Consider the following 12,181-nt stretch of genomic DNA (forward strand, 5'->3'; position numbering starts at 1 on the left):
TCGAAATTGGTTCATATATATAGAACTTTCAAGAATTTGAGTAGTGTGGTTGTCAATAATGGGTAGAATTGGTGAATGTTACACGTCTGTAAAGTGATCACTTAAAACCAGGGTATGACAGTCATTAGCCCCGTAAATGCTCAGACTTCCATGTTCTTCTTCATCTTTGATGAGATTTAAAAAAAATAATATAAAAATAAATCCTATAATTGGAGATAGTCCAGATTTCGCTCACTCCTTTCAACAACGTCATAAATCAAAAATCGTCAATTTTCAGCTTTGCATGTTTTTGGAATGCCCAGAAAATGTACTATATCCCAGCAAAAGCGGCATATTTTTAACTTCATATTTACCCGCTACAGGGCAGAAAGTGTTGTTTTTGCATTTTGAAGAAAAAGTATTGTTTAATTATTTTTATAAATATGCTAAATATTTTTCAAATGGAGGAAAGACCTTCAGGTTTTACCTAAAAAGATCTGTTGCACAGTAAAAAGTTCAATAAGTGGCTTGATATTTATTTTTAATATATTATGTTATATTTTTAAACTTTAAAAACGTTCTCCTGAAAAATCAAGTTTTTTAATTTATGACGTTCTTGAAAGGAGTGAGCGATGTATGAACAAGTATTTGGAAACACTGAAAATGTTGTAATTTTTATTAATTAAATATATATAATATATATATATATATATATATATATATATATATATATATATATATATATATATATATATATATATATATATATATATATATATATATATATATATATATATATATATATATATATATATATATATATATATATATATATATATATATATATATATATATTTGTAAATATATATATTTTCATCTCAACAATAGATGTCTCTAGTGAAGTTCTAGTGATTCAAGAACAATGTTGGTTCAAATTGATTCATAAATATAGAACTTCCAAGAAGTTGACTAGTTTGGTTGTCAATCATGGGTAGATGTGGTGAATATTACACGTGCGTAAAGTGATCACTTAAAACCAGGCTATAACGGTCATCAGCCTCGTAAATGCCCAGACTTCCATGTTCTTCTTCATCTTTGACGAGATGTCAAAAAATAATATGAAAAATAACTCCTATAATTGGAGATAATCCAGATTTGTGAACAAGTATCCGGACACAGGACACATTCAAAATGATGTAATTATTTTTTTGTATTTTATAAAGCATTGTAATTTTTTTATAATAATATATAGCATTGCGGTTGTGCAGCGACTCCGCGTACTCGCAATCTGTGCTAAGAACTTGGACAAACACACATCGAGTGTGTTGGGCAATGCTCCTGCGCACTCCGACACTTCACATTCATACCACAGACCTGTCGTCAACACGGCACAGAATGTACGCTTCTGAGAGCAACTACTCAAATACCTCAAGTGTTCACTAATAACAAAATTTCAGTCGATATTCTGTTTTTCATACATTAGTGAAGTTTCGAAGTGATATCGTGCAGAAAATTTTATAAATATCTTGTTGGGTTTGTATTTTTAAGTTCATATGGTATTTTTTATACATCGCTCACTCACTCAAGAACGTCATAAATCAAAAAACGTAAATTTTCAGTTGTGCATGTTTTCGGAATGCCCAGAAAGTGTACTATATCCCAGGAAGAGAGGCATATTTTTAACTTAATATTTACCCGCTACACGGCAGAAAGTGTTGTTTTTTCATTTTTAAGAAAATGTATTTATTTTTTATGTAATATTTTTCAAATGGAGTAAAAACCTTCAGGTTTTACCTAAAAAGATCTGTTGCACAGTCAAAAGTTCAGTAACTGGCTTGATATTTATTTTTAAAACATTGTATTATATTTTTGAACTTAAAAAACGTTCTCCTGGAAATCAAGTTTTTTTTTATTTATGACGTTCTTGAAAGGAGTGATCGATATTTTTGAAATGATATCGTGCACAAAATAGATAATTTATCTTCTGTTTGTATATTTGAAGTGACATTGTGAACAAAAAAGTTAATATATCTTGCTGCGTTTATATTTTTTATACATTTTCGAAGTGTATCGTGCGAAAAATATCATTTATATCTTGTTGGGTTTGTATTTTTTATACATTTTTGAAATTTTGAAGTAATATTGTGTACGAAATATCATAAATAACTTGTTGGATTAGAATTTTTTGTTGATATTGTATTATTGATACATTTTTAGTGATATCGTGTATTTTTTAGTTGTTGATACAGTATAAAACATTCACGTGTGTAAAGTGATCACTTGAACTAGCCTATGACGGTCGTAAGCCCCGTAAATGCCCAGACTGTTGAAATGTCATATATTACATCTTCCTTAGTTTGCTGGATAGTGCTCATCTCAGCCTTGCACCCTTTCCTTATATCACCATTGGAACATCTACCATACATGGTCTTGCCGCACTGAGAGATGGCATCCCGACTGCATCCAGTCTACTCTCATCCTTCCCAAACCATCCCAAGCCACCTTCCTTAGTTTGCTGGATAGTGCTCATCTCAGCCTTGCACCCTTTCCTTATATCACCATTGAAACATCTACCATACATGGTCTTGCCGCACTGAGAGATGGCATCCCGACTGCATCCAGTCTACTCTCATCCTTCCCAAACCATCCCAAGCCGCCTTCCTTAGTTTGCTGGATAGTGCTCATCTCAGCCTTGCACCCTTTCCTTATATCACCATTGGAACATCTACCATACATGGTCTTGCCGCACTGAGAGATGGCATCCCGACTGCATCCAGTCTACTCTCATCCTTCCCAAACCATCCCAAGCCGCCTTCCTTAGTTTGCTGGATAGTGCTCATCTCAGCCTTGCACCCTTTCCTTATATCACCATTGGAACATCTACCATACACGGTCTTGCCGCACTGAGAGATGGCATCCCGACTGCATCCAGTCTACTCTCATCCTTCCCAAACCATCCCAAGCCGCCTTCCTTAGTTTGCTGGATAGTGCTCATCTCAGCCTTGCACCCTTTCCTTATATCACCATTGAAACATCTACCATACATGGTCTTGCCGCACTGAGAGATGGCATCCCGACTGCATCCAGTCTACTCTCATCCTTCCCAAACCATCCCAAGCCGCCTTCCTTAGTTTGCTGGATAGTGCTCATCTCAGCCTTGCACCCTTTCCTTATATCACCATTGAAACATCTACCATACATGGTCTTGCCGCACTGAGAGATGGCATCCCGACTGCATCCAGTCTACTCTCATCCTTCCCAAACCATCCCAAGCCGCCTTCCTTAGTTTGCTGGATAGTGCTCATCTCAGCCTTGCACCCTTTCCTTATATCACCATTGGAACATCTACCATACACGGTCTTGCCGCACTGAGAGATGGCATCCCGACTGCATCCAGTCTACTCTCATCCTTCCCAAACCATCCCAAGCCGCCTTCCTTAGTTTGCTGGATAGTGCTCATCTCAGCCTTGCACCCTTTCCTTATATCACCATTGGAACATCTACCATACATGGTCTTGCCGCACTGAGAGATGGCATCCCGACTGCATCCAGTCTACTCTCATCCTTCCCAAACCATCCCAAGCCGCCTTCCTTAGTTTGCTGGATAGTGCTCATCTCAGCCTTGCACCCTTTCCTTATATCACCATTGGAACATCTACCATACACGGTCTTGCCGCACTGAGAGATGGCATCCCGACTGCATCCAGTCTACTCTCATCCTTCCCAAACCATCCCAAGCCGCCTTCCTTAGTTTGCTGGATAGTGCTCATCTCAGCCTTGCACCCTTTCCTTATATCACCATTGAAACATCTACCATACATGGTCTTGCCGCACTGAGAGATGGCATCCCGACTGCATCCAGTCTACTCTCATCCTTCCCAAACCATCCCAAGCCGCCTTCCTTAGTTTGCTGGATAGTGCTCATCTCAGCCTTGCACCCTTTCCTTATATCACCATTGAAACATCTACCATACATGGTCTTGCCGCACTGAGAGATGGCATCCCGACTGCATCCAGTCTACTCTCATCCTTCCCAAACCATCCCAAGCCGCCTTCCTTAGTTTGCTGGATAGTGCTCATCTCAGCCTTGCACCCTTTCCTTATATCACCATTGGAACATCTACCATACACGGTCTTGCCGCACTGAGAGATGGCATCCCGACTGCATCCAGTCTACTCTCATCCTTCCCAAACCATCCCAAGCCGCCTTCCTTAGTTTGCTGGATAGTGCTCATCTCAGCCTTGCACCCTTTCCTTATATCACCATTGGAACATCTACCATACATGGTCTTGCCGCACTGAGAGATGGCATCCCGACTGCATCCAGTCTACTCTCATCCTTCCCAAACCATCCCAAGCCGCCTTCCTTAGTTTGCTGGATAGTGCTCATCTCAGCCTTGCACCCTTTCCTTATATCACCATTGGAACATCTACCATACATGGTCTTGCCGCACTGAGAGATGGCATCCCGACTGCATCCAGTCTACTCTCATCCTTCCCAAACCATCCCAAGCCGCCTTCCTTAGTTTGCTGGATAGTGCTCATCTCAGCCTTGCACCCTTTCCTTATATCACCATTGGAACATTTACCATACATGGTCTTGCCGCACTGAGAGATGGCATCCCGACTGCATCCAGTCTACTCTCATCCTTCCCAAACCATCCCAAGCCGCCTTCCTTAGTTTGCTGGATAGTGCTCATCTCAGCCTTGCACCCTTTCCTTATATCACCATTGGAACATCTACCATACATGGTCTTGCCGCACTGAGAGATGGCATCCCGACTGCATCCAGTCTACTCTCATCCTTCCCAAACCATCCCAAGCCGCCTTCCTTAGTTTGCTGGATAGTGCTCATCTCAGCCTTGCACCCTTTCCTTATATCACCATTGGAACATCTACCATACATGGTCTTGCCGCACTGAGAGATGGCATCCCGACTGCATCCAGTCTACTCTCATCCTTCCCAAACCATCCCAAGCCGCCTTCCTTAGTTTGCTGGATAGTGCTCATCTCAGCCTTGCACCCTTTCCTTATATCACCATTGGAACATCTACCAAACATGGTCTTGCCGCACTGAGAGATGGCATCCCGACTGCATCCAGTCTACTCTCATCCTTCCCAAACCATCCCAAGCCGCCTTCCTTAGTTTGCTGGATAGTGCTCATCTCAGCCTTGCACCCTTTCCTTATATCACCATTGGAACATCTACCATACATGGTCATGCCGCATACTTGTCTATAAGTTATACTATAAATAATTCTATAATGCATCATACTGAACTTCGCTCAATATGGTTTCACCTCATGAACCCATAAAAAATCATTGCGCGAACACATCAACAAACCTTTATTAAATACTTTTGTTCTCAAATTCTTTACAAATATTATTTCTTTGCATTTATTTGTTAACTGTATACATTCATTTAAAAAAATATAAAATCAATTAACTTTTTTTTGCAGAGACCCACAAAGCCACATTGTGTGTCTTGTCGATGGAGTTTTTTTAATACATTTTTTATTGTTTTTAACGATTTTAACCTAATATACACAAAAAAGAGAGAAAAATTTAGAATATAATCATTTTACAATTTTCATAGAATTAACTCTTGATCATTCACCCATTCCTTCATTTTGCCTTTGTTCCATATTTTATTTTGACCTCTAACCTCCGTCGGCAACAAATTAAAAATGTTTGTAACGATATATTGCAGTGTTGGACTCCCATATTTACTGTTAATGTTAATAATGGGACTATCAAACCTTCGTTGTGTGTAAATGGTGTATCATGGCTGTGTACTAGAAGATTTCTATATTTTTGTCTAGTAGATACAAAGGATATTATGAAACCTTGCCAAATATATACACCGTGTGGCGTTTGAGCTGCCGCTTACTCAGAAAACACACAGTTTAAATATTCAGGGCTGTCTTGGGACTATCAAACCTTCGTTGTGGGTAAATCGTGTATCATGGCTGTGTACTAGAAGATTTCTATATTTTCGTCTAGTAGATATAAAGGATATTATGAAACCTTGCCAAATATATACACCGTGTGGCGTTTGAGCTGCCGCTTACTCAGAAAACACACAGTTTAAATATTCAGGGCTGTCTTGAGACTATCAACCCTTTGTTGTGGGTAAATGGTGTATCATGGTTGTGTACTACAAGATGTCGATATTTTTGTCTAGTTTGTTGTTCAACGATGATACTCATCCACAATTTGTTTTCAATTGGTCTGGGTGTTTGTGATGTATTTTTCACATATCGCTCACTCCTTTCAAGAACGTCATAAATCAAAAATCGTCAATTTTTAGTTGTGCATGTTTTCGGAATGCCTAAAAAATGTACTATATCCCAGTAAAAGAATCTTATTTTTAACTTTATATTTACCCGCTACAGGGCAGAAAGTGTTGTTTTTGTATTTTGAAGAAAAGGTATTGTTAAATTATTATTTTTAAATAAACTAAATATTTTTCAAATGGAGAAAAATCCCTCAGGCTATGCTTAAAAACATATGTTGCACAGTAAGAGGTTCAATAAGTGGCTTGATATTTATTTTTAATACATTGTGTTATATTTTTAAACTTTAAAAACGTTCTCCTGAAAAATCGAGTTTTTTTATTTATGACGTTCTTGAAAGGAGTGAGCGATATACCTTCCCTATCCTTACTGTCTTTCCTGCAGACAAGCATATAAAATAGACGTTTTGGGGGTTATACCTTTAAAAAAATCCACCTACCGGATATAATTTTATACGTTTATAATATATCGCTCACTCCTTTCAACAACGTCATAAATCAAAAAACTTGATTTTTCAGGAGAACGTTTTTAAAGTTTAAAAATATAATACAATGTATTAAAAATAAATATCGAGTTACTTATTGAACTTTTTACTGTGCAACAGATGTTTTTAGGTAAAACCTGAAGGTTTTTTCTCCATTTGAAAAATATTTAGTATATTTAAAAAAAAATAATTAAACAATACCTTTTCTTCAAAATGCAAAACAACACTTTCTGCCCTGTAGCGGGTAAATATTAAGTTAAAAATATGCCGCTTTTGCTGGGATATAGTACATTTTCTGGGCATTCCGAAAACATGCGCAACTGAAAATTGACGGTTTTTTATATATGACGTTGTTGAAAGGAGTGAGCGATATATCAAATTTGGTTTATCTCTTTGATCGTATATGTGTCTGGGTATTTTTTAACAACTGTCTTTGCAAATAATGTCCTACAAAGACAAGGAACAATCATTAAACAATGCGATTTTTCAGACTAATATTCATTTAATATGACCCTGGACTGGTACCTGAAGCGGAAGGCTGATCACCTTTTCTTTTGTGTATTAAACGATCAAAATAACACTGATTTTATACGATCCAGTGCCCTATGCACCATTGTGCGGATAAGGAGAAAGAAGAAGAAAATATATGTTAAGATTTTAATAATAATTTTTTTTTATCCAAAATAAATCAAAATTATTGCATCGAATTTCACTTTCATTTAAATAAAGACAATGATTTACAATCATGTGACCCGTTTCGTCTTATCAAGACATTATCAAACTCTGCTTGTTTTATTTTGGACACGTTACCCAAAAATTTAAAATGTAATACCATCTAACTACATAGATAAATACAATAGATACATAAAAAAATTATCTTATTTTTCAGATTTGGCAGCGAGCATTCCGTGCGTCCAGCTAGAGCTCAGTGAATTTATTCAAACAAAAAAGTCAGAGCATTATCAAGATGTTCCTAGCAGTGATAGTCGTCAGTATACAGATTGGAATCGTGGCTTTCATAGCGTACGCGACTGGCAACACCAAGCAGATAACGGACGCATATTACCTGGTAAAGGTCTACCTGTTCTATCACCTGCTGGCGGTCAAATCAATCGCCGAAGGCATCTATTACAGCAACAAGCAGTTTGAGATCGACAGTTCCGACAAGACGGGATGCATAGCCGTCGTGACGGGCGGAGCCAGGGGTCTGGGGTATTATGTCACCAAGGAGCTGGTCAGACGAGGGATGCGCGTCATCGTGGGAGCCAGGAGCCCAGACAGGTGCAAGAGCATCGCTGAGGACTTCAAAAGTGAAAAACTCCCAGGGTCTGTTCAGGTGCTGGCGCTGGACACGTCTTCCATCAAGTCTGTCAAGGACTTCGCGGCGGCTGTGAGGAAGGAACACGGCGGGATCCACCTCTTGGTGAACAACGCCGGGATCATATTCGGAGACTACGAGGAGTCCGAAGACGGGTTCGAGTTGAAGCTGGCCACGAACTACCTGGGACACTTCATGCTGTGTCATCTGCTGATGGGCTGCTTGGTGCGCGGCGCCCGGGACCGGGGAGAGTACTCCCGGATCGTGAACGTCTCCTCCAGCGCCCACGGCGCCACGGACATCAACTTCGGGGACATCCACATGAGAGACAACTATGTCAGACTCGGGGCCTACGCGCAGTCCAAGCTAGCTCAGGTAAACCAATCTCACATCTTCCGTATGTTGAGCGCGGACAGGTCAGGAGTTGGAATAGTCAACGGATATGTATGAGGAAATGAGCTTCCTTCCAGCTGATGTTCTCCATATGTATGTGTAAAGTAGAGTGGACTCCCTTCCAGCTGATGTTCTCTTTATGTATCTGTAAAGTAAAGAGATGGTCTCCCTTCCAGCTGATGTTCTCCATTTGTTTGTGTAAAGTAAAGAGATGGTCTCCCTTCCAGCTGATGTTCTCGCGCCACCTGAACCGGCTGCTGGCGCGCAAGGAGCTGCCTGTGCGCTCGGCAGCGCTGCACCCGGGCGTGGTGGCGTCGTCCATGGCGCGCGACTGGACCGGCTCGCTGCTGGGGCCGCTCGCGCAGCGCCTCTTCAGGTCGGAGCGCGACGGCGCCGCGACCGCGCTGTACTGCGCGCTGGACCGCGCACTCGAGGGGCGCGGCGCCGACTTCCTGGCCAACATGCGCCCGCACTGGTCCAGCCGGCAGTCGCGCGACGAGCTCGCGCAGAGGAGGCTCTTCCAACTCACGTGCGACATGCTGGAGATCGAAAGCTTCGCCTGTAAAACTGACTAAGAATCGCATCGCTCTGTCTTTGCCATGAAGATTCGCCTCTTTTACGTTCATGAATTTCCTCATGCATTCCCGCTGATCTTCTTCATGTTCATCTGTACCCAGACAGATCCCCAGGATCTATATAAAGATTCTTATTCCCTCCTACTTCATCTTCATCTGTGCCCAGACAGATCCCTTGGATCTATATGAAGATTCTCACTCCCTTCTTCTTCATCTACATCTGTACCCAGACAGAACCCATGGATCTATAGATAGAAAGATTCTGACTCCCGTTTTTTACGAGTCATTAAATGACATAATTGGATAATGGAGGTGGATAAATATATCATATCATTGATTGTATTTAAAAATATATATTTGGATTAGTTTTATTAACAAGTATTTTAAATTGTTCCCTCGCTACGGGAACACCCTTGTTTGGAATGGAACACATTTCACTCACTCCTTTCAAGAACGTCATAAATCAAAAATCACCAATTTTCAGATGTGCATGTTTTCGGAATGCTCATAAAATGTACTATATCCCAGCAAAAGAGACATATTTTTAACTTAATATTTACCCGCTACAGGGCAGAAAGTGTTGTTTTTTGTACTTTGAAGAAAAGGTATTGTTTAATTATTTTTTCAAATATACTTCATATTTTTCAAATCGAGAAAAAACCGTCAGGTTTTACCTAAAAAGATCTGTTGCACAGTAAAAAGTTCAGTAAGTGGCTTGATATTTATTTTTAATACTTTGTACTATATTTTTAAACTTTAAAAACGTTCTCCTGAAAAATCTAGTTTTTTGATTTATGACGTTCTTGAAAGGAGTGAGCGATTTGTCATTATTTGTATGGTGAAAAAAAACTGTACAGTTTATTTTAAATAATTCGATTGCTCTCTTCTCCATGTATGTATATTATGTCGATAATAATAATAAAACAAGGAAAATATTCAGTGCATTTTTATTTATTCAAGTAGGCACTAAATTGACTAACGCTTAAATTTATGGGTAAGGTTAAAGGTAAGTACCACTTAATGTCATATACTGTGAACCTCTACAACCATAACAAGAAATTCGCATAGCGAGTAAAAAAATGTTTAAAAGTTGCCCCCTTAACGAGCGATGTTTCGCATAACGACTAACAGAGGTAGGGCAAGTCTTTTTATCACGACATTCACTTGTGAACCGGGACATTCGCGGCTTGGGAAGGAGTTACCAAGAAGACCCTCACTTCTGCTTGGAAAAAACTTTGGCCAGAGAGTGTTGAAGCACATTTGACAACACTTATATTAATACATGGCTTATATGGGATATACGCCCTGTATAATTATAATTATTGTCCGCCTCCATAGTGTAATGGTCAGCACGCTCGGCTACCGTTCTGGAGGTCCCGGGTTCGATTCCCAAGGGGGGTAAAATAAATATAAGTGATTTTTTCACTGTCATATTTATTCAATATTACCCTGGACTGGTACCTGAAGTGGAGGGCTGATCACCTTTCCTTCATGTGTAAACGATCAAGATAAAACTGCGTTTATGTGACGCAGTGCCCTATGCACCATTGGGGTGCGGATAAGGGTTTTATATATATTATATATAATTATAAAAACATATACAGAATACGGCTGCCCAAACTTAAAACACAGTAAGGGATATTTTTTTGTAGTACATTTTTTTGCATTTTTGGACTAAGTAGAATATAATTAGTCAAATGTAACAAAAAGTAAAAAAAAATAACTAACCACCACGCCGCTTCCCCGCAGGGGTAGGCAGAGAGAATAGAACGCCACACCACTCTGTCTTTGCAACCTCTTCCACGTTCATACATCTCCTCATACATCCCCGCCGATTGTTACGACTCCTAACCTGACCACTTTAAGTATTTGGCATACCTGATCGTGCCATGTTTTTCTTGGTCTTCCTCTGCTCTTTTTTCCACTAACATTCGCCTCATAAATTTGTTTTACCGTTCTTTCCTTACTCATTCGTTCTACATGTCCAAATCATCTCAACACACCTTTTAAGAAAGATAATGCTTATCTCAGCTTTGCATTCCTTCTTTATTTCACTATTCGCACATACATTGTTTTGTCGCATATTCTTCTGAGAGATCGCATTTCGACTGCATTCAGTTTACTTTCATCCTTCTTTTGCTAACTCCATGTTTCACTTCCATACATTAGAGTTGGAACCAGGACTCCGTTGCGCACTGCCAGTTTAGCTTCCGCTGATAGGTTTAAATTAAATTAAATCGATGTTGCCTATTCAGCTGTCCAAACTCAAAACACAGTAAGGGACATTTTTTTAAAGTACTTTTTTGTTTATTTATTTGTTTGTTTATTTTAAATAAATAAACAAAAAAGTACTTTTCAAAATGTCCCTTACTGTGTTTTGAGTTTGGACAGCTGAATAGGCAATATCTATTCAATTTATCGTAGTTTTCTAGTAAATTCCTAGATCGTATTTTTTGTTAAAAATGTTGTTTTCCATGTAAAAAGACTGGAAAACAATGTAATTATTCAAAAGAAAATGACAAAAACAATGTTATAACTCAACGAAACAAAGGTTCACACGTGATGAGGAGAAAAAACCCTTTCTATCACGGTTATCGTCTCGTTCGGGCGAGAAACCATTTTCTTGCTTCTGAGCAAGAAAATGGTTTCTCGCCCGAACGAGCGATGTGCATTGTAATGCACATTCTGATGTGCATTACAATGCACGCGGGGGCATAATTTTATGCGACACATGTTTACTCATACATACGACAAACCATATTGATGCCTGAAATGTACATTTACAAGCGGCCTTAAAGGTTACAACATTTTGAGTGTGTCCAAATACTTGTTCACAAAATCTGGATTATCTCATATTACAGGAGTTATTTTCATATTATTTTTTGACATCCTATCAAAGATGAAGAAGAATATGGAAGTCTGGGCATTTACGGGGCTGACGACCGTCATCGGCTGGTTTAAGTGATCACTTTACACACGTGTAACATTCACCAATTCTACCCATTATTGACAACCACACTACTCAAATTCTTGGAAGTTCTTTATATATGAACCAATTTAGAAACCTTGTTCTTGAATCACTAGAACTTCACTAGAGACATCTATTGGTGAGATAAATGCCCGTAAATTCCCAGAC

General features: G+C 39.2%; 1 protein-coding gene across 1 annotated transcript; it reads left to right on the forward strand.

Annotated features, from left to right (window-relative positions):
- Window positions 1-1,347: 1,347 nt before the first annotated feature.
- On the forward strand, window positions 1,348-9,980 carry LOC148306353 (retinol dehydrogenase 12-like). Its single transcript, XM_088265167.1, has 3 exons — window positions 1,348-1,512; window positions 7,649-8,452; window positions 8,698-9,980. Exons 2-3 carry the CDS (start codon window positions 7,727-7,729, stop codon window positions 9,043-9,045), a joined length of 1,074 nt encoding a protein of 357 aa, XP_088121293.1. The 5' UTR covers window positions 1,348-1,512; window positions 7,649-7,726; the 3' UTR covers window positions 9,046-9,980.
- The last annotated feature ends 2,201 nt before the right edge of the window (window positions 9,981-12,181 follow it).

Source organism: Brachycentrus maculatus, unplaced genomic scaffold (assembly GCF_059751285.1).
Source record: "Brachycentrus maculatus isolate JH-2025_06_01 unplaced genomic scaffold, ASM5975128v1 h1tg000243l, whole genome shotgun sequence".
Lineage (NCBI taxonomy): Eukaryota > Metazoa > Arthropoda > Insecta > Trichoptera > Brachycentridae > Brachycentrus > Brachycentrus maculatus.